Source organism: Pholcus phalangioides, unplaced genomic scaffold (genome assembly GCF_987345545.1).
Source record: "Pholcus phalangioides strain wild (caught in Gottingen) unplaced genomic scaffold, Ppha-v1.0 ptg000001l_1, whole genome shotgun sequence".
In the NCBI taxonomy this organism is placed as follows: Eukaryota; Metazoa; Arthropoda; class Arachnida; order Araneae; family Pholcidae; genus Pholcus; species Pholcus phalangioides.
Window position 1 is genome coordinate 23,200,001 of NW_028301594.1, and position 23,672 is coordinate 23,223,672.

At 36.0% G+C, this 23,672-nt stretch overlaps 1 protein-coding gene, 1 long non-coding RNA gene and 1 other non-coding gene across 3 annotated transcripts; 1 reads left to right on the plus strand and 2 right to left on the minus strand.

The window, feature by feature from the left end:
• The first annotated feature begins 1,947 nt into the window (after nt 1-1,947).
• TRNAK-UUU (transfer RNA lysine (anticodon UUU)) lies at nt 1,948-2,020 on the plus strand. The gene has a single exon. It is a non-coding gene; the product is annotated as a tRNA-Lys (tRNA).
• A 207-nt stretch (nt 2,021-2,227) lies between these two features.
• LOC149090107 (uncharacterized) lies at nt 2,228-9,599 on the minus strand. Its single transcript, XR_016192688.1, has 3 exons — nt 9,461-9,599; nt 6,187-6,492; nt 2,228-2,395 (listed from the first exon to the last, which is right to left on the minus strand). It is a non-coding gene; the product is annotated as an uncharacterized LOC149090107 (long non-coding RNA).
• Nucleotides 9,600-15,407: 5,808 nt separating this feature from the next.
• Nucleotides 15,408-20,838, minus strand: LOC149090108 (uncharacterized). The gene is made up of 3 exons (XM_089232350.1): nt 20,683-20,838; nt 16,674-17,024; nt 15,408-15,485 (listed from the first exon to the last, which is right to left on the minus strand). Exons 1-2 carry the CDS (start codon nt 20,692-20,694, stop codon nt 16,680-16,682), a joined length of 357 nt encoding a protein of 118 aa, XP_089088476.1. The 5' UTR covers nt 20,695-20,838; the 3' UTR covers nt 15,408-15,485; nt 16,674-16,679.
• Between the last annotated feature and the right edge of the window lie 2,834 nt (nt 20,839-23,672).

A 23,672-nucleotide genomic window follows, 5' to 3' on the forward strand; every position in this document is an offset into this window, starting at 1 on the left:
TTTTATAATCTATGTCATTGTTTTAAGTTTCATGCATAATTTCACCTTTTGACATGACAAGAACAAGTTTTTTCTTATTTTTATATGGTCACTTGTTTCGGCACAGCTTGACCTAATTGGTCCTTGTGTCAAAATCTAAATTGTATCCAACTAAATATAACTCGTTATGTTTGTTTGCAGTGCATTTTTGCGGTGTATCTTATGTTATACTCGTAGCTTCTACCACCCCTGTGAACATTCCATTGCCCCCCAAGGGGGCGTTAACGCCCTCATTGGGAATCACTGTCATAAAGTAATAATGTAGGTCATAGTTTCCCAAACTTTTTGTTCCATCTCCCCCTTCTTCACAAAGTTTTTTCTCCCATCGCCCTCCGTCCAACTCATGCAAACCCATAGAATCCTATGTTATACCTGTAGCTTCCATTTCCCCCAGACCTCTCCATTGCACCCAGGGGACGATATTGCCCACTTTGGGAAACTGATGTATAGGTGCAGACCCTCAAGTGACAAAATTTTAATTTCTAGTTGCAATCCTAAGGTTGACATAAAAGCAGAGGCAACTTAAAGGTTAATTTTTCGAACAAGAATTTGCGTTAATGCTCAGTTTTTGGATTAAGATTTTGCTCTATTTCCCATAAAGTAAAAACCCAGAGCCTCTATCTCTCCCAGGTAAAACCAATTTTTCTGGAGCTCCGCTTACATAGCTATATATAATACCTGCCTAATACGCAATTTGTATAATCACTCTCTCCAAAATTTTAACGAGATCAAATTGTTATGAGGCCTTCTCGGCACTTGAGGCTCCCCAACCGTGGCATCACAGGCTCCGGGAAAAACGATTCCTCTGACCCCACCTAAAAATACCTGCTTACCAATTTGCATACTTAAGTATTTTAAGTAAAAATACAATTTTCTAGTATAATTATACTAGAAAATTGTAAACAGATCTGATTGTCCTGGGAAAAGGTTCATACGTTAAGGTTGGGGGGGGGGAAACCAAAATCATTTTAGTGCTTAGGGCCTTCATATGGGTTAATCCGGCCCTTGTGCTATTTGTTGTAGGGTAAGGCCAGGGGCGTCGGAAATGTTTCGAACCTGTGGGTGCTCGTCTTGAGCTTTTTATTGGAAATTACAATTTCTCAATCAATTCTGGGGGTGCTCAGACCCAAGCCACAAATTACCGTGGGTGCTCGAGCACCCCCGGCTCCGACGCCACTGGGTAAGACAAAATATGTGATGAGATGAATATTCTTTTATAATTATAATATAATTTATGCGTCGAGAAGATAACTTTGTTCCTTGATTTTAATAAAGAATAGAAATGCAAGTTTTTGCCTCAAACTCGAAAAGACTGCGACGGTGTTCTTTGTTCTCACCGAAAATTGTTCCCCCCGCCCCCCTAAATTTTTCCGCCCGGGACAGTTGCCTTCCTCTAGTTCCGGCCCCGAGTGAGGGTACCATGTTCTCGAACAGAAGTTTAGTGGTAAATCGTAGCAAAAATTGGGGCTTGCAATGAAGGAGATTCTTTTCTACTTTGATATTTATAAGAAAACGACCACCTAATTTTTGTGAGTTACTATTGAAGAAATCTAGGCAAACTGGCGATTCGAAACGAAACTTTTTTTAAGCATTTTCTGAAATTTATTAGGTTTTGAACCATAAGTTTTTTGTTTGCTAATGAATGTACTTAAAAAAAAGATACGTAATGTTTTTTTCTTTGCAAATTCGGAGGTCGTTTCCAGAGTCATCCTTGGCATCTTACCAATGTTGCAGCGGTGTTTATTTTGCACGTAAATTTAATTGGGACTTTGTCAAGAAGGTAATTAAAAATAAAATTTGGAGTTTCTTTTTAAATTTAATTTTAACTTGCCCTTTCATTCACAATTAAACAATGTAAAGTGACTAATTTTTTACCTATATGAAATATAACTTTCGCTCTCATCTTGAGCCCGGATAGCTCAGTCGGTAGAGCGTTAGGCTTTTAACCTAACGGTCCAGGGTTCGAGTCCCTGTTCGGGCGGAGTAATTTTTTTTTTTCTATCCATCCCAAGGAAGCGCATAGTATCGATGTGTATGAACTCATTTCTTGTAGATTTTCTCATGATTCATAACTGCTTCTATATATTGCCATACCAGCAGCAGGGCATCGAAAATTGTCCAATCCGTCAACGGTTATTAATTAGACATGATAATAATGCTCATAAAATAAATGATAACACGCGTGGAATGCAGAGAAAATGTTTTATTAACGAAGTCTTTTTGACAACAATTAAAATAATAAACGTCCAAAACTGCGTGACGCTTTTCGATGGTCTTTTATCCGCTGATGACGATTTTATTTTTAAAATTCGGACGTGTAGACAAGGTTCTTTTCTTCATCAAGTTGTTGTTATTCCTGAAAGAGAGATTTAAACGATTTATTTGTCATGTCAACATCTTTTTTTTTTTGTTGCTCCAGCAATAAATAATAAATCAGACGGAAATGCGGTACTACTACTTTTCACTTCATTTCATGTTTCAGGATTTGCAACACTCAGGGACGGGCTTTAGTATTTTGCGGCTCGGTGCGGTGCAAAAAAAAAAAAAAAAAGATTTGCGGTGCTTCTGAACAGGGGTTTCCTAATACCCCAGGGCGTCCATGGGTACTCTGGTGCTCGCCAAGTTCACATTGCCGTACGAGAATGACTGCATAACTACTATTTCATGGTAATAAAAAAAATTATTGGGCAATAACTGCCCAGTGAAAAAATTGCGAGTGTGCCCCCAAGGCACTGGGGGGGGGGGGGGGTTTAAGGCTGTCAGGGCTAAAAAGTCGATTCTCTACCCAGGCCTCTAACTTTAGGGGTTCTCTGCCTTGAGAGAATTATTTATTTTTTTAAATAATTTTAAACTATTATTTTGTTAAAGAAATCATAAGTCAGAATTTAGTGAAAACATTTTTATCCCCTTTTGCGGCCGCCAGTGCCGTCTTAACGCATGGGCCAACCCGGGGCCTCTCAAAATGAGATCTGGTTGAAATTTTCGAGAATTTAATTGGTACTGCCTCGCAAAAATCACTTGGCCCTGGCCCCCCTCACATCCTGTTGCGGGGCCCTAGGCTGGAATCTTTTGCGGGCCCCTTCTGTTAATTTACAGCGTGAAAAAGCAAAAAAAATGATAATAGCCGTCCTGGGCCCCAGGGCTAGAGCCCTGTCAGGTCCCCCCCTCTATGTGGGGGCCATGGCCCTGGCGGCCGCACCCTTCGCACCTGCCTAAGACCGGCCCTGGCAACGATACCAAAAATCAAAGAAATGACTTAATCCAAGTTTAATACTATAAACACACACGTAGTTGTTGCTTAGTATCGTTTTATCGTAATTAACTATGGACAATTAAATTATATGTTAAATTTCAAAAATAAAATATGAAACATATTTTTTTAGTTTCAGAACTTGTAACATAGATGACAGCACAAATCAACTGATAAATCGTTTATCTTCTGCAAGCCCCTCAGCGGCCGGCAGATTCAGAGGAATTCGCTTGGTCTTGTCTCCAACAGATGGCGCTTCTGCAATCAAAATTTTAGTTGTGCTTGGATTCATGTGTTTGATTTTTTGCCATTAACTAATTTTTTTAGGACTACAAATGTGAATATTTTGCTAACACAACATTAACAAAATACGCTTCTGGCTGTTTTTAATTAATCAATTTTTTTTCTTGCTCTGAGTATTAAAAGTACGGCGCAAATGAACCCAATTTTTTTTCGAGAGACACGCACTGTGACATCTTTGTAGGCAGCAGTGCATCTGAAAAAAAAAATTCTGCAGAGTAATTTCGCTTTTCTCAAAAATTTTAAGGGTGAAAGAGGGGCATTCTCTTATGGAAAGCAGAGAAATAACTCCATTAAAAACATTACCTGAAATGAGAAGGAGTAATTTCACTCCTTAAACCAAATTTATGCGTGAATCGCGCATCTAGATGCGTATCGGCGACCACTGTGGACTGTTTCGTCTCAAAGCATGGGCCCGCTCGGCCATGTACAGAGGGGCCGAATCTTAGTCAGCCGGGGAAACTGGTTCTGGTTCCTCTGTGTAATACTGAAGGAGAAGGTTAAATGGAGGAATTTGCGCCAAGTCTGGTCCGGACCCGGGGCACCAGATGAGCCTGCCTTTCACCTATTTTCGGACCTGACCCCATGAAAATGATATCTGCTTAAACATTTTGAGAGTAAGCACGCAAATTAGTAGGTAGGCATTTCAAATTAATGGTGATAGCAAACGCGGGCTTATTTTCTCTCATAGCTAGACGATAATAGAATAGGGGTCTTCCAGATTAAAAGAAAAATCGCCCTATCACGCACGTATAGCTTACTCTAATTCTTATCTTTTCCCTAAAAATTAAAATACGGGACAAACAATCCTCTTAGACTTTTAGCTATCCTATATCAAGATCATGACCCTGCATCGCAAAGCAGGGTCCCTCCAAGACCAGACTTTCATGGGCCAGTTTATGGTGAAATCATAGCGTAAAAGAGCGAAAAATGATCAGAATCATCCTGGGCCTCAGGGCTGTAGCCCTGTCAGCCCCGCCCTTCTCGAAGGAAGGGGGGGGGGCTTAATCAACCTAAACAATAATCAAGATTTGTGACTAATTGTATTTATTTCTCATTGACATATGCAGCAGCTTCCGCATTACGCCGAGCTGTATTCGATGAATTGCCGGGCTGTATTCGCATTGAAACCCCACGTCCTGGAGCAAGGCCCCAGGGATCTTTTTTGGGCCCCTCAAGCCAGACTTTTCACAGGGCTTTCTCTAGTGAATTTACAGCATGAAAAAAAAATGAAACAAAAAAGTGGTTAATGGTCCGGGTCCCAGGTCTGGAGCTCTGTCAGCCCCGCCCTTCTGGAGGAAGGGGCATGATGACATGAAAGAAGTGCAGCAGCACAGGGTGACAAAATTTAAAGATCGTCGGATAAGGTAGTATTCATCGTTTTTGAAGTTGAGTAATGGGGGGAGTAGAATACATATAAGATTGCACAAGTACGTGACATCTTATAATCCTACAAACGGTCCTGACGTTATAGAAAAACCAACAACAAACAACAGAAGAATATGTATATTCGCATATATATGTTTTGGTAAATATGATAAATACTGTATTATGCATAATTTCCAATCATCTCGGTAAGTTTTGCAAATGTATCACTTTTACCAGCGATAACGTGTAATACCTAAGTGTCGTTGGTAAATTTGATAAATGCTGAAAAACAGCACTTTTTACAGCGATTATGCTTAATAACTAGGTGTCATTGGTGAATTTGATAAATGCTCAAAGGAAATATGATTTTTACCGGTGATTATACATAATATCCTAAGGCCGTTGGTCATAGTTAATTTACGGTTAAGGTTGTTAAATGAGAGTTCATTTTATAAATTTTGTCTGGTAAAAATCGTAAATTTTGTTAAATAGGAGTCCGTTGTATATCTAGATACGATTGTAGAATTCGCTAAAGAGGAGTTTGTTATATAGGGGTTTGATTTTATACGCAAAAAAACTTGTAAAAATTCGTTAAATCAAAGAATTTTTCAAATGATAGTTATATCAGGGTACGATCGTAAAAGTTGTTAAATGAGAGATCGTTATATCGGTAACATTTGTTAAATATAAGTTCGTTATATCGCGGTACGATGGTAACATTTATATATACCCAAAATACAACGCCGCCACAGGCAAAATGCCCAACGAGGTGGCTTGTTAAATATAAGTTCGTTATATCGGGGTATGATGATAACATTTGTTAAATATAAGCTGGTTATATCGGGGTCCAATTTCAGAATTCGTCAGATAGAAGTTAATTTTAGGAGTTTTTTCGAGGATGTTCGGAAAAATTCATTAAATCACAGAGCTCATTATATTCCGTTCAGACTGGCTCACAAATAAGATTAGATAGCAATAGAACTCGTGATGAATAGAATAGAATGTGATGAATTTGATACGAGATTTATCATGTTTACCAACGAACTTGGGTATTATGCATAATCACCGGAAAAACAGATGAATTTTGGGAAATTTATCAAACTTACCAATGATCAGTGATTATACATACAACCGGTTATTATGTTTAATAACCGGATTTATCACATTTACCGTTCCTAACGTATATATTGCATTTAATATGGGAAATCAAAACAGAAAAATATACTTACTAGACCCCTTTTTCCCCCCCCAAATCTCACGAACACCTCTCACTTGAGATAGTTGTGGTAGTAGTTGTACGGGTAGTAATAGCTGTATGCTGGATGAGGTGCAGCATGAGCATGCGCATGGTAGGTGATTGGATAAGCGATGCTCTTTGGGTAATAGTTGAATGCTCCAGTGGGATAGTAGTGATGTGGTGCCGCTGGTATGTATTTCGTCGGGTAACCGTAGCCCGGATAGTAATGCTTGTAGTAATTGTTGTACAAGCCGGTAGCCAACGCTGCGACTAGCACGGCGGCGAAAACTAGCACACTCTGCAAGAAAAAAAAAATGAATGGGGAACGATAGAAACAAGTGCTGTAAATATCATGCTCATTGAAAAACAACTACAGCTTTAACTGGAATAACAAATTTTAGCTTTATCTGGAATAAGAAATTTTTTGTTGTGAGAAAAAGATTTATAGTTGTCTGAATGATGATTTTTACACGGAGACGGGCAGCATTTGACAAAGACGCAACAAGGAGCAAAATGCCCCACGGATCCCAGAATTGTTTTGGCTTCCAAGAGAAGTCTTTATCTGATGGATTTTTGGCAACAAATTTTTAAAATGTGCCTATTGCTTTAGGTTACAGCAATAAATCTTCGGTAACTACTATTATTACTAAACCCCCACATGCACCTCCTCCACATTTCTTCTGCGGAACTTCTAATGAATTGGCACATGTTGGAATGGGCGTGTGCGCGTTGTGAACCTAACGTGAATTTTGTTTCTGTGTAATGTTTGTTATTGCTGCCACCTGCCATCTATTTTCCGAACTATTAGTGAAGTGTAATGATTGAAGATTTATACCGTTTTAGGCCTGTCGCTCTCTGTGGCGAGATTAAATATTCAGAACTGGAGTCTCCAAAAGAAGACACAGGTTACATTTATGAATTGGAAGAAAAAGATTTACTAGCGATATTGCTTTTTTTTTTGTGACGAGGATATTTGAATTCCAAATGCCAGACATTGCCAATTATTGCCAAAAATGATGCCAAAAGTTAGCAAAGTTACCAACTATCGCTGGATCACTGAAAAATCGCCAATAGAGGGAGATGAAGAACTTTTGCAAATTGCAGTGGATTAAAATGAAATCTATGAAATAAAACGTTTAAAACATGACAAATATGTGATGAGATGAATATTCTTTTTTTCATAGTCGTAATTATCATAATATAATTTATGAGTCGAGAAGATAACTGTTCCTTGATTAATGAAGAATAAAAATGCAAGTTTTTGTTGAAAATACTTGAAGAAACAGGACATTTTTAGAAAAAAGTCAGAACGGCCAAAATTGGGTGAACATACGGGACGTATGGTCACTATAGCCAACACCCGGTTCCTTCATCTCTTTTGTACTACTTTTAACTGGTCAAACGGTTTTTCTCCATTGATCTCTTTCCTCTTCATTCAAGAAGAAGCCTAAACAAAATTACTAAATTTAATCACCTAACTACCTAAGCAACAGAGGGGGTGAGCTATAGAACGTATTTCTCCTAATTAGATCAGGACGAGTTAATCCATTCCCGTCGGGAAATGGTTTTTATTCCCTAGTTTCTGAGGCGGTGGTTATAACGAAATCGTTACGGAAATCGGATCAAACTTGATCACTGGTGACATGTATAATGAAATTCGATGCAGTAAAACACATAAGCTGTAAAGTAATTCTTTGTTTTAACTTTTCTTCAAACTGGTAATAGACAGGTATGGTTTTTTCAGGTATCACTACAGCGTACACGAGTGGCTCTAAAAAATACAGTATGTGATTTTCAAGAAGTTATTTTATCAGGCTGATTTCATAATAAATTTATACTTGTTAGCCTCTTAAAAAGGAAAAAGGCTTTTTTTAGAGAGAATTCGATTACAGAGTATAATCGTAAAATTGTGAATAACAAACAAAGCTATAAATTTTGCGAATTATACTTTTTTGCTATTTTTTATAGTTATTTATTACCACCGTGTTACTATAGGATTAACAGATTACAGAAATTTCAAAATCTGAGTACAGAAAGTTTCAACTCTTGCTTATTCTATCGCCCAATGCTCATTTTGTGTTTTCACTCAGGGGAGTGGGGGTTATCTTTTCCAAATCTCTAACATCGATTCATTTGATTCTTCGATTTACATAATTTTAATTGCGGTGCTCTGTATGTAATCTTTGATGCATCAATGAATTCTGGTGTCTCGCGGTTTCTTCAGTCTCTAACATCGTTCATGTAAATCATTAGAAGAAGAGCACCCACATAGCAACTACGACAAGGGCAGGCTTAACGAGTTTAGGGGGCCTAGGTCCAAAAATTTTTTGCCTTCCTCACTTTTTTTGTGCTCCAGTCTTTTTTTTGATGAGGGAGTCGACATCCAAATCGACATTCAAAATTACCTGCTGTAAAGAATTTTCATACTGAACAAGGGTTAATAAAAAAACACTCATCATAACATGCCAACCATACTTCGATTGAGAAAAATACGGGAAACTGGGCTTTAAATTACGGCAAAATACGGGAAACTGGGCTTTAAATTACGGCAAAATACGGGACATCGCCAGTTGTCACCAATAGACGTATGTATAAGTTGGGGAAATTGCTAGTTTGTGGGAAATGAAGGGCTACTGGAAATCACCGTGATGGCAAGTACGACGGATTATTATAGTCATAATTATTATAATATAATTCATAAATTATGAAAATCATATTTATTGCAATTTTAGTAAAGATTAAAATTTCAAATGAGCTTTTTGTAGAAAAAATGGAATAACTATATAAAAAAATCAGAACGACCAAAAATATGGAGCATGTAGTCACACCTCTCATGCTGTGAGTTAGTGGTCCGTCGGATTGTTTCAGACATTTTATTGGTCTTTGGGGTACAAAAAGGCCCAGAAACGCTGAAATAGAGCATAGTAAAGCCTATGCATATTTCAAGAAGCTCTGTGGACCCACCCTGGCTGAAGAAAACATCCATTCTCACACAATTTGATTTCATTCTTAAAACCTTCATAACGGAGTGAAACAACCACTTGAACTGACACGGATCGCGCTACATCATGCACGTTTGCATCAGAACTAATAAATTTAGTAGTTTTAGTTTTTAATACTGGGGGGGGGGGGCGGAGATTGTACGTGTAAAGGGGGGGGGCACAAAATTAGCTAGAACCCAATCTACTTTCTAGAAAAGCCGATGAAATGAAAATCCCTAAAACTTTATAACGATTTTCTATTTCAAAAATGATATTTCTACTTACCAAAGCCTTCATCCTTTTTTTTTCAACTTGTATCAATTCACGGGGAGTCACAAGCGAATTTCTTGTACCGAAATTTTTGTCACATATATATAGTCTGGATGATCAAGATCTCTGTATTTTTTTTTCTTCAACTTTGACCTTGGTCAACTTCCATGATTTAAGAGGTTATTTGGGTTTGGAAAGATACACATACAAATATGAAGGTGGAAAGGGAGGAAAAAAAAACCATTTTGAAGGATATTCACGTGATATGGAGTAAAACCTGACGGATATTATTATTACTACAAAATTAAAACAGCTATTTTTTGATTCGCTCTTATTCTGGTCATTTACGCAGATTTTCACCGAGGGATTTCCCAATTTGTTAACTTTTTTGGCGATGGAGATCCGATTTCGTTATAGTGATAAGGGGTGTGATATCAGTATCGTTGGAAACGATCAGTATTCCAACGAGTGGTTTGATTGCAACTTAATTATTTAAAAAAAAAAATCTAAATTTAATGCCGGTAAAATCAACATCTACGATGAATGAGGACCCGAGGTAAGTAATGGCTGGTACATGAGCGAGACAACGAGACGTCTCTTTTAGTCTGTTTGAATTATCTAATTAGTATTTCTGGTATTTCTCTCTCTAGGTGCTTTTCTTTTGGTGTGTCTGAGTTTGATGCTTTTTTTTTTCCTGTTCTTGATTTCTTTAAGGTGTCTGATGGAAATGTCAAGGCCAAGAATTCTTTCAGAAGGATGTAGAGCACGTCGCTTCTTGAATAGCGCAATTATTCAGTCCGCTACTATACATATATTTTTTCAAAACAAGCGCATTGGTATTGCACAACAAATCCGTCGCGTCACGTCGCAGACAAAATATGTGAGAATTTTCCGACAACTTCCTTAAGCATAATTAAGATTAAAGTGAGACAGAAGTTACATAAATATATACGTCTTTTTTTACGCAATCATTTTACTATCATTTTCAAGTACTTCGAGGCATTCGAAATTATTATTATTTTTTTAAAATAAAATTTCGGAATTAAGGGAAATGCCCACAAAAATGATCGAGATGGTTCCAAGGTCTCAGAGATTTTACAGCACGTTGCGAAAACAGTTATGCAGGCGAAAGCCCGAAATCCGAAAGTTCACGAATTGGCTAATTTCGTTGTAAATTGACCCGGCCAATGCCCGAAAAGAAAAGGCATGATTCGGGGTCATCGCTAAGTTGGCGTATTTTTCCGTGATAATTATGGCTACGCTTTGCTATGGCAACTAATACTCACTTACTATAGTGATTAACTTTATATTGAATTAGGGCCACCCTTATCAGACATGGGTCCCGGTGTGAAAATAATAGCGGGACCAGAGGCGTGTTAATAATTTCGGGGTCCTTTAGCACGATTTTATATATTCTGTGGAAAAAGGGGAATCGGCAAAATGCTGAAAAATTCCCCTTACAAAACATATGGACACAATTAAATTTGAACTAAAATAAAATTAAAAAATTTTCAAAATCAATAAAAATTAGGTCCTAATTTTAATTGATTAAAATTAATGTAATTAGTTAGATACTAAACTAGTTATCTGAGAACTAATGTAAATTTTCAGAATTTTTGCTGAGTAGGGCCGTCTCGCTGGGCAAAAGTGTTGTTCTGCGGTCTTACACTTTGCTGGAAAAAAGTGTAACAGCTTAGCTTACATAAATTCACTCACTCTCGAAAATCATAGTACCACACCAGATCTCAACATGTAGGCTTCTTACGGACATGAGGCCCCTGGGCCATGCATGGATGGGTTTATTCGTTGTGATGGACTTGGTAGTTCTTCTGGATTCTGAAAGTACAATAGTCACATTTTTCCTCCTCTATTTCTACTAACATTCTTTAACCATATTTTATCTCTACAACCACATTTCACTTAAAGGCTTCATTTCTTAACATTCGATTTTTTTTACATCTCTGTGCCCCCACTTCTTCAACCACCTTTAATGGTTCCTGTGCAGTGAACTTATCTAAAGCGGACACTTTATGAGACGGAAATCTGTCTTCGACGGAATCAAAAAATAGTCCCTTCATTGATAAATACGTTTATGTGTGTGTGTGTCAGGGACGTCTTAAGAGCATCATAGGCCCTCGTGCCTAATGATTTTTCTGAGGCACTGCGTGACGAATTCTCGAAAATTTCAATCGCATTTCATTTTTGTGAGGCCCCTTTTCTCTTGAGGCCCCAGGGCGTGCCCGTGTGGACCCATGCGTTAAGACAGCACCAGTGTGTGTGTGTCCCTATGTAAAATGGAAACCTTTCTAAAATGGAATATTATTCACTCTCTTGACGTTCCGTTTCGTAGGGTTTCACTGTATTTTACAATCGAAAAAAAAATATGTGACAAAAAATTCGTTCGAACCCACAATTATCAACAAAAGACTTATCAGGGATGGGTGGGCATTCTACCATCATTTAACAATGTACACCCGCCCCGCATAGTACAAGGGTGTAGTGTCAGAAAATAGAAAAATAATATATAAAAAAATATATATATATATACACGTACGGCCATCTATACGTCATTTTAAGAACTTCATGTTGAAAAATTCTTTGAAAACAAATAGAGATTCTTCTCACACAGATGATGGAGCACGCCGAAAGTTAAAAGTGGAAATAACCAAACCCTCTGTAAAATACCACACCTTATTCAAGAGGACTTTTTTTTTCAGATTTTGTGTAGGTGATAGTGCCTCTTCCAACTTCAGGAATAATGAAAAACCAAGGAAGAGAAATGCTTTACCATTTCCTATAATTTATAGTGTACGCGTATTCCTGTACTACCCTAAGCTTAGTGAGTTCCGAAGGATATACTGCGTAATCCTGCTGACTCAACGCCGGAGTAATCCGGCACAACACGACAGAGGTCGAGGCACAACTCCTTCCCCTAACTAAATATTGTGTGCAACTTGCATCAGTACCCAAAAGAATATACTACCTCAGGGCTGGACAAATTCTAGGCTCCAGGCAAAAGACCAAAATATTGGTATTGGTGACCAAAACTTTCTTTGTGTAGTTACTGAATTGGCAGGCAGAGAGCAGCACAAAATGTTTGGAAAATAAAGCGGTATATCAGGCAACATGAAAGAGGGTCACCATGCCCTGAAAAACTAAAAAAATGCATTATTTTGCCTTATACACCAATGGAACCGAAGACTGGAACGCTAACACGGAAGTTTCAGAATCAGTCTGTAAATACAGAAATTCCGTATCCCGTGTATGAGGATTAATACATGCACTATGTAGCCATAAGTGAGTGTTCACTTTGGAGTTTAGACTTTTAGGATTTCTACAGAAAAATACTACTACTAAACCATGCGTGCACCTCGTCCACATTCTTCTAATGAATTGGTGCATGTTGCAATGTGCGTGTACGTGTTGTGAACCTAACGTGAAGTTTGCTACTGTATAATGCTTGTTATGTGTAGTGCTGTCATTTGCCATCAGTTTTTCTAAATATGAGTGAAGTGCAATGATTGAATAATTGTACCGTTGTGGGCCTGTTATAGATAATATATATGATAAATCATTATGAAATTTCGGTCATGTAAATCCTATGTTAGCACTCATAATTACCAGTAAAAAATAAGTCACGAGTGCATTTAGGGAACCGTCAAAAAATTAAATGAGGGAAAAAAAGTTTTGATCAACCATATATTACTTATATATAAAAAATGACTTGTAACTTTTACAAAATATATTACTAATTAATTTGGTGCAATATTTGTATGAAGTTTTGTGAAAATAAAATGCATATTCAAAGAAAATATAATTTAAAATAAAATCCAATTTTTCCATCGCTTATAACACATGCGATGCTTTCAACCTATTTTTACGAAACTTAGAAAAAATTTGACATGGCGCATGAGACACACTGCAAAACAATTGAATGTTCCCGATATTCGATGAGATATAAGCTTTTTAAGTAAATGGTTTTTAATTACCACTGCGCGGGAAATATGTATTTTATTTTCCCATAATGCCGTGATGTTGTTTGGTTACTTGTTTATGAATCAAATTTGGTGAACATAACGAAAAATGAGCGAAAATGCCGGAAAGAACCACATAAACTATTAAACAACACTTCTTCCCTTCATTCGGGGGGGGGGAGGAAGGTGTCCTTTTCCCATATTTTCTCAGATATTTGAATTCAAATATCTCAATGAATATTGCATTTAGAAACGAGGAACTTCTTTTATTAGGTTCAAGAGATACAGGGCAGGAACTTTCTAATTAGGTTTTTGAGTACAGGGTGTCGAAATGAAACGTTAATTTTTTTATTTCAATAACTATACAAAATCCCCTTGTAATATGAATGACTTATCTTAGATATACACGTTATTCGGGTACTTTTTCTGATCAAAAGTATGCGTCTATGATCAACGGTTGGTCAGTTATTGGCAAGAGGACTTAGCTATGAACCCTGTATAATGTTCCTTTAAAGATTTTCATTCACAAGCTTCTCTTTTTTGTTTCTTCATAGAACGGAGGAGAGAAAAATGATTTTGGCATATTTAGATAGGAACCTCCCTTAACGAACACTTCTGTAATTCCCGGTCCCGTGGAATAGGGCTTTAATGTATTGCACTCTCGATAGCCGACAGTAAAATCAGGCAAATTCCTATATTTTTCCCAAATTCTAATTTATTAATTTTTTTTCATAAACCGAGCATATATCTTGTTCACCTAAGAGTATGCTTAATCCCAAGGTCGTGTTGGTGAAGATGATAGATTGTCAATTAATTAACTGAACAAACTACTAGGATGGTGAATTTGAATGGTAATGTGTGTGTGTGTTGGTTTTGTTTGTTGATACGTGTGAAGAAAGCCAACATTACAAGATTGATAATGTTATAATTGTTTTTATCTTCTTCACACTTATTTTAATTTAATTTTTATTGCAAGGTATATGTAATGTACTTATCATGTATGGGTTAAAACAAAGGTCTTCAACCTTTTTCTAGTCACGAGCACTGCCTGTACCCATCATCAAAAGAAGAGCACCCTTATGACAAGTTTAACCTACCAGCATGAAATAAGAATGATTTTAATCCTTCAATACAATTTGTACAAGGTTTTTACTTGGGACGTTAATCATGTGCTCGCAAGCACGAAATCAGACACGAGCATCGAGCACTCTACGTGCTTCAGGAAGCACCGTGGTGCTCGCGAGCAACGGGTTAAAGATGCCTGGGTTAAAACAATTAAATGACTCAATGAAAAGAAGAAAAGTTATAAACTTTTTTCCGTATTTTTTTATCATACCTTTCCAACCTGATTTGAGAGTCATGCATAATTTCCGGTAAGTTAAATGTAGTGTATTTTAATCAAAATATTTTCTTCATCTTAACGTCAAATTAAAATGTATAGGAACCAATTGCGACCGAAGCCAACCATCGTTTAAATGTGAAAGTCGTATAAACGAGGTTCCACTGTATATTGTACTCCCCCATTAGTTGACACTCCCCGTACGCGGACAAAAGTTTTGGTCCCGTAGGTGCCCGTTATCGAGAGGTTCCACTGTATTGTATATCCGAGTATATTCGATCCTAATAGAGCGGAGGTGAAAATCTAAATAAATTCGGGACTTTTTTCCCCTGAAATGCCAAAATTCAATATTGTATAGGTACGTTTTAACAAGCAATATAATCTAACTGTCTATAACCTTTTTTCAACTTGAACATTTTTTTTTACTTTTAGTTTTCTTGCATGAAGAATCAATTAATTCAAAAAAAATCACGGAACAAGACATGCCATCCTCGAACTTATTCCTAGAAAAGACCGAGAAAAACCAGATATAGAGAAAAATATATACGCAAATTATACGAAAATATAATGTATTTATTTTATTAAAATTACATGATTCCACGATAGGGAGCTCTTGTGTTTGATTCTACATATGATATATGTCAGAATAATTTTTACATGCAGCATCAGTATTTATAAGTGATCAGCTTTTTGTTTTCTTTAAAGACGTCAACAAATTGTCAGGAACCTGCAAGAAAAAAAAAATCAGTTACATACGCATGAAATACAGTATATTTTCATATTATCGTGACCTCTATATGTTGTTTTACCTCTTATTCATGTTTATTTATTATTTTACTTTCTTCGATTCCGATGAAATTTCATGTGAAAATTTCTTAATCATACGAATTACAGAATTTTGTAGAATTACAATGTATAAATTTTTTCTTGTGTCGAAATCTCCGCGAGTTTTCACTGCTATGGGGTTGACTGTACTCGATCATTGTTATTGGGGGGGGGGGAACTTATTTAATTAGGAATGATTTCAACGTGGTAAACTGGGGAATTTGATTTAAATTTAGTATAGTTTGCTGCTACGTTGATGAACCGAAAAGCTTTGATCCTAGTCGTCAGCCTCTTAATTACTTCTTTACCCAAAGATACCTCAAAGTGTGTATGAAAATCGATTCCAGCGTGGTTTAAAAAATTTCTAGTAGTGTAACCTTTCTTTTCATTTCTTATTGCATGTGGGATTAAAACAAACCTTCTTTAATTCCATACATAGGATCCACTAAGGGCAATAACCTGTATCAAGTAGAAGATTAATCTTCTCCACCACTACTAGTAACACTCTATATATATGAACATTCTTCTGAAGAACTCCTAACGAATAGTAGAACATGCCTGAAAGTGTTTCGTTGGTATCCACTTTGGCAGGTTAAATGTCACGTATTCATTTTCCAAATTAAAAATGAAGCAGGAAAACGCGTTTCATTTTTTTCCAAAAGTTTATTCATTGTGAAATTGAGAAGCCAGTGCCAAAAAAATGTGCACGAGTAGATGTGGTTTAATTTGGTAATTAATAAAATTAAATTATTATTACTTTTTCGTTTCTGGTGTGAAATTTGAAATGATTTTTTACCATAAATCGATTGTGCAAAATTGCTGATCACACAAATGACCTTTTGAAAGCGAATAAAGGAGAAGAGGTACCCACAGAAAAGTAAGAACTGTCACTAAGTGCAGTATTTCTATAGTTACCAATACAATACAAATACAACACCACAACAGGCAAATTGCCCAACGAGGTGGTTGACTTAAGAACATCATGGATCCCCGAGCCATTTTTTTGGAGGCCCTACCTACTACTGCTACACCCCACATGTACCCGAATGCACCCCATATGTAAAAGAATAAAACAATTCAGTTTTCTTACCTATGCCTAGTACGTGTCTTTGTATACGTATCGGTTGGGATAATATCCGTATCCTGGATGATTGTACACACCATGTGCACCGGTGTAAGGAACTCCGTATCCAGTGTCGTAATGGCTGTAAAGTCCTCCTGGGATGTAGGTCCTGTATGGTCCAATGTCGTATTCGTATGGCAGTCGGTATCGGTTGGCGTAACCATAGTAGGGAGTGTGCACGTGAGACGGACTGACCTCCCTTGTCAAATCCTTTGCCTCTCTTGTCCAATCGTTGGCCACCTTGGCTGAATCGATGTCGTATCGGATGTTTTGGTCGCACGAAGCTAACGTCGTGAAAGCGACAATGGCGAAGAAAATCTGGTAGAGAGAGAGATAAGAAAATCCGATCAGTGTTTCCCGAAATATTAATTGACTAGGAGTAGTTAAGTATTATTTGTGTGATCCTTGAAAAAAATCAGAGGATTGCATAGAGAATCAAGAATTCAACAAGAATAATTAATAATGTTCACTTCTAGCGAGAGGTCTGCGTTATATCAGACCATTTCCCACTGAAGAAGGGGCTATATCAGCGTAGAAACGGCTGTTTAGTGTTTCAATTTTTTGTATTTTGAGTGATAATTGTTAGATTTAATTTTCTACACTATGCTCAAAAGGTATTTTCTTCATAATAAGCATGTATTAGCTGACTATTCGAAAAAAAAGAAAAGAAAATCAATTAATCGAATCGATTTCCCTTCTAAAATCATTACTTTAAAAAGCAAAAATTAATTAATTCTATGGTTTTCTACTACATATGATATGTTTTGTTTAGCCTCCTCGTGCATCACAAAATATTCCACAAGGTACTTCTAAGATACTTTTTCTTTTCAATTTTGAGATTTAACTTACACGTATTTTTATATATCAACAAAGAAAAGTGCCAAAAAATGAAATCCATATGCACTATGTATGATGAATACCCGTTGCAGGTCATTGTGGCTGGCTACGTGGAAGAAAGTAGCGAAAAGCAGAACCATAAATGTCATAGAAATGTACGTGATCAAAATTAAATATATGGGGAGAATCATATTTTTTCATGAATGAAATCACGTTATACGATACGTGATACATTTGATATAGCTTCTATTTCTCAACTCTTTATCTACCGATGGTACTTTTAAATATCAAGTTAGATCATTTGTTATTTACTAAATGTTCAAAATTTTTAATAAATATTTTTATTCTTTAATTAGAACTAAATTGACCTAAAAAATAATTTTCACGATAATTATTCATTATTATTATTGTATTTTAATATTTATTATCCTTTTATTCTTATTCTACTCCTCATAATGTGGTAGATAAAGGGTTAAACTCACATATTTGACTTGAAGTTGGTCTTCGTATTGAGATATAGGAATGATTTAGCTTTTTCTAAGCTTTTAAATTCTGACGTAGCCCCGCCCCCGCTCTTAATAGGTAGACCCATCTAAAAATGGTAGTAAATGGTCTTTGCATTGATGGGACCGGGGGCTATGTAAGGAGCTAGTAAAGTAAGCTATGTTTTTTAAAACTTCTCTCTCTCTATCTCGAAAAAGAAAAAGATGAATAACAATTTTTCACCATGTATACACCATTGTTTTCAAGAATCTGGACAGAATGTTAATAACAAATATAAAAGGCTCAGTTTACGAGCTCAATTGATGTAGGTCATTTTTGGAGTAAATTTAGAACGATCCGAAGCAGCTGTCTTATAACTTACTTAAGACGGGAAGTGATCCTTCCGAATCAAGAGTGAATTTGTCAGTTACCATTGCTCGAGAGTCAATCTTTTGTAAGTGTGAGAGAGTTGATAAGAAAAAGAACATCTAAAGGCCTGCCTATAAGTAGCTCTAGCGATTAAGTGGCATTTCTGAGATCACGAGTTTTTTATTGAATGCTAGCATCCGACCTGCTTAAGCAAATATGACGAATTACAGTCGGTCTTAAGAGGATATCAACGGTTCTAGCACGTGATATCCGACTGAGCGGGTTATTCGAATATACAGGGAAACAATTCATTTGCCGTTTCCCATTGTTAGTAAAGTTTTTGTATTGAAAACTGGTGAAAGACAGTGACATCTGAATGCCCTCAAGAGAAGGGGGGGCCTCAGAAAAATGAAAAGTAGTTGAATTTTTCGAGAATTTGTCAGGTAGGGCCTCAGAAAAACCGCTAGGACCATGATGCTCATAAGACGGCCCCGGTGAAAGATCAATATTAATAAAGCTTCAGGAATAAGTCAAACATATAAAAACGAAATGAAAACTATATTGAATTACAACGATCACAACATTTAAATTACGAAATGAACTTTTCTTAGAAATTCCATACTTTTTGGAAATTTCAGTTTGAGCCTGTTTTTTATTGCATGCAAAACCTTAAATTTTTTTCACAAATTCGAATCCTTTCTTTTCGCGTTCATTTTTCTAATCTCATGGCATTGCGTGAAGCTAGGGCGTTTATGCAGATTTTTCAGGGGATTTTTACTTTTGCTACAAAAGTTAGCGCCCTTTGCGGGCTTAACAGAGGAAAAAAAATAATTGAAAGTACTAAAGGAAGCTTAAAAATTTTGAGTCTAGTATCCACTTTTAAACCTAGTTTTTTTCATAAGTCTGAACTGACAACGTATTCCTCATAATTTTAAAGTGTTTTATATAACTAAAATATTATGTACATTGTACATAGTGCTTATTTACAGTTGTCGTGTGAGTTTCAATATTGCATAAAGCGCGGAAGAGTAGGAATTATTATATTAAGGATAAATTTAACATTGTTTCTATGGGAGAAATTTTGGTCTCCAGATAAGGTGGTATCTGTAGAAAATGTTGATAACAGTTTCATAACCGAAAGTTCATCAAGAAATGATCAGGTCAACACCGGCTAAAAAGCATTGATCGCTATCTACTCGGGGCTCTCGAAGTCAGTCGTATTAGTTTAATTGAATGAAATTTGGACATTAACCAAAGAGAATCCGATTCGAACAAGAAGAAATTTTTAAATTTTGCCAAGTATTGTCCTAATTGAAAATAGAAGGATTAGCGTCATTGATCATATGATTATATATGAATAACGTAACAAAAGAAATATGGGGATTTCAAATAAAATTGATGGAAATTTATTGAACTGAAAAATAAGTTTTCCAATTTTGTTTGCTGTATTAAATTTATTAGTTATTTGTTCGAAAACTTCTTTCAATTTTGCTAAAGTAGGCTATGTAAACATGTAACTAATTCAAGTCAATCGCCTCTAATCGAAAACCATATTCAAATATATTTAAATAAATTGATATTGATACAATTTTCGCAACCTCTCATCAACACGATCGGACTTCACGGTCTCCTTCATGGAAAAGTAAATAACAACTACATTAAAGCTCTTTCCGACCCCAAGCATTCGTTTTTTGGAATTTTCAAAATGCTTTTGTATTTATGAAACTCAAAAAATGCATTAAAACAATGTCAGCAAAACTTTATTTTTTCAATCTTTCTCAATTTTTCAATTTTTTTGTGGAGAAATAATTCACTTCGTTTAAATTTTTTCAGCCCAGATGATGCAGGGTATATTCATATTCACATAAATTTTTTTCCAGAATTTAATTGCTAAATTTTATGTAATAAATTACTTCTTTCCAGGAGTCACTTTTTCCTGGAAGCCATTTTAAAACATCCTGAAAGTTGAACTTCACCCAAAGTTCATATTCATCATATTTCTAACTCAAAACTTACACAATCCTTAAGTCAGGGCTTGACTCCTTGAGATAAAAAAAAAAAGTTCTACAGTGAGAAAAAGCAATTTACACATTTGTGGCACTAGAATCTGAAAGGGATAGAAAAGTTTTAAATGAAGCATTTATGATGATTAATTATATTATTAAGGCCATTTAATATGTGACGTATAATCTAATGATCAAACTTCGAATTTCTCAGTAGCGGAAAGATTAAATTCAAATCTCTAGATGGACGTAATTAAAGTAATCGACAAGCAAAGCACACTCACCAATAACTTCATATTTTCAGGTCCGTTACGGAAAGAATCTCTCTCTGTATACCGCAATGCAAATGAACGCCAACGGGTTGCGTATAACGGAGATGCACCCCATTTAAATACTCGAAACCCACCCTCTTCTAGCCTTGAACTTAACCTATGAGAATACATGTATATTTTATTTTATATTTATCGTGATCATTTTGGAAGCATCGAATCGCCCCAGGGATGCGCAAAAGCGATGATAGTACTTTTCTTTGGGCACACCTTTTCTTTTCTTCCAGGAGATGACACTTTAAAAAGGTTTAAAAAAAAAAAGTAGACACACACGCATTGGTTTTTATTCATGTTCCAGGTGGCACACACACGGTGAAAATTTATGAGGACCGGAACGATTTTTACCGAAGGAATAAGTAGTTTTATATATATTTTTTAAGTATATATGTATTTTTTTAATGCTATGTGTATTAACCCTTGTCCGTGTCCGGCTCATCTGTCAAAACTGGATGGAATCTCCCTCCCGTGGTGACCTCTGACATTGAGCCTGAGGTAAAAGCGGTAGCGTGATGTGTGTGTGTGTGTGTGTTGCCTCCTCTGGAAAAACGTTCCATTTTCTTTGAATGGAGACAGAAGGAGATACTAAATGATGAAGAAGAAGAAGAGAGATATGTTCACGTGACATGCTCAATAATTTAATTTTGATGTCTCAAGGCTGCCAAACGATTAAAAAAAGATTCCTGTTTTTTATGTTCTCTCTATCCTAATGTGTTGCTACCACCGAAAGTTCTAGTGAAAATTCTTTGCAAGATATCGTTACTCCCCTCCTCGACCCAGAACCCCTTTTCCCAACCCTTACATATGTTATTCCTTTATCAAATTAGATTGTTAGTGTCAGACATTTTAGCTCAGCCATTTAATTAGATTGTGAGGTAAGTGAAAGTAATATGGCCATGTTAAGTTTCGGTGATTTATGCTGTGGCCTGTATGATAAATTCTGAAAAACAGATAATGTTGAAAAATACTATGAAGCATTGTGAAAAGAAAAAAAAAGATCATCCATGGTCTATCTCAACCGGAAATATGAAGAAATAGTGTTTTTCAAAGAGTAATTCTTGGTTATATTCTCAACACGTAAAAGTAATATGGTCAATGAAGTCCTCAACACACATATCTCTACAAATTAGCAAGAATTTTCATGAGAACTTATTGGTTTCAAAATGTCATTAAACTAAGCAAACTTTTAATTGAAAATTAAATACAGAAATACTTCGTCTAAAAAATACTAATACTAAACACTTCGTCTTGAAAACAAACTTCGTAAGCTCTTTAACTAAATTACAATAATGAATCACACAAAAATTAAAATTAAAATTTTTTTCAGGGAATCAAAGAACACATTTCAGACTTATATAATACTTTTTTCTTTCTTCTTAGTATATAACATAATATGGCGAACTGACGCAAAACTAGCTTCATTCAAGCAAAGTAAATTAGGCTATGTGTCCAGAATTTACTGTGGGCTTCAGCCAGAATTCTCAGTTGAAGCATTCGTTGGATGCTATTTTCTGAATCTGTTCTGAATACAGTACAGATGTAACTTCCATGCTTTCCACCCCTATAAGAGTAAAAACATCTATAAACTCAACAGGATTCCATTTCATATCTCTTCTACTTAAAATGAATGAAAATGAATGAATTAAATTTTTTTTAATGAAAATGTTGCCATGTGCACACATATTAGGTCATTCTTAAAGTTTCTGAATGTTTTTGGTAAATACATTTTTCAGCTGCTATGCCTTTTTATCATACTGTATAATCTCAATTTACCGGGGGTGTTAGATCGATAGCAACCCCCAGCTAACGAAACCTCCGGTTAAGAGAGACAATCCTCGAAAAAGTGAAAAATAAAAATCTGCGTCGATCACGTATAAATTTATTTTCAAACAAATAAAAATTTCGGTACATAAATAATGAATAGAAGGATTGAAAAAATATTTTCATGAAAGTTCCCTTGTTTTGACACAGGGTTTTCAGAAAGAACTAAATTATTTGAGATGACATAATTTGGAAACAGTGATAGATAGGAAGACGAAAAAAGTGGTTCTCTCGTTTAATGGACAGGAATGGAATTTCAGGTACGCTGGTTTGTGATATTAGTAACAACTTTGGCTAATAAATGGCACCACAGTTTCGGCGCTACTTTGAACAGTGAGTGATGTTGCTCTTTACAGACGTAGGCCAAATCTCGTAACGATGGATTCGACATGGTCGCCTTGCTTAACGATGACACGACAAAAGTGAAGGGCGGAGTTTAAAGTTGCTTTCCTGCAATGTTTCTACTGAAATGGATGCGTAAGCGTATGCATTAGAGATGAAATATTCAAGCTGATTTTGCGTTTGAGGACTCTTGCTGTAAACAATGACCTTTAAATGACCCCACAGAAAATGGAATAAGTGAGTGGCTCATAGTCATGAAATTAAACGACAGTATTTCAAATTCAGACCTAGCTATAAAACGCACCGCTTGTCCCATCTCTTTCTATCTATCAATGTTTCTAAGCTCTATTCATTTCAAAGTTAAGGAGTCCTTTCTGAAACAACCCGTGTGATGAATAACCGATATTGTCAATAAAGTTGCTGTATGTTGATGAAATTGCCAGCAATTTCTAAATTAATAAATTTCGCCAAGAAAAACCCCAAATTAGTTCTTCAAAATCGGCAGCAAAATGAAATGCATATCGTTAAAAAAACAAAATAGCAAAACAAACATAGTGAATATGACGAGTATGTGTGAGTTTAATATCCATATTCATAATCATTAAGCTGCAAAGTATCGTTATTCAGGATATACCTTGATTATCATGATTTAATAACGAATTCAAGTGAGCTTCCTTGAAAACACACCGTAAGAGATGGTGCATTAAGAAAAAGGCGGGATTGCCAAAAATACTGAGAAATAAGCAGTTTGGTCTGCCTACTTGTCTCAATCAATAGAGGCTATA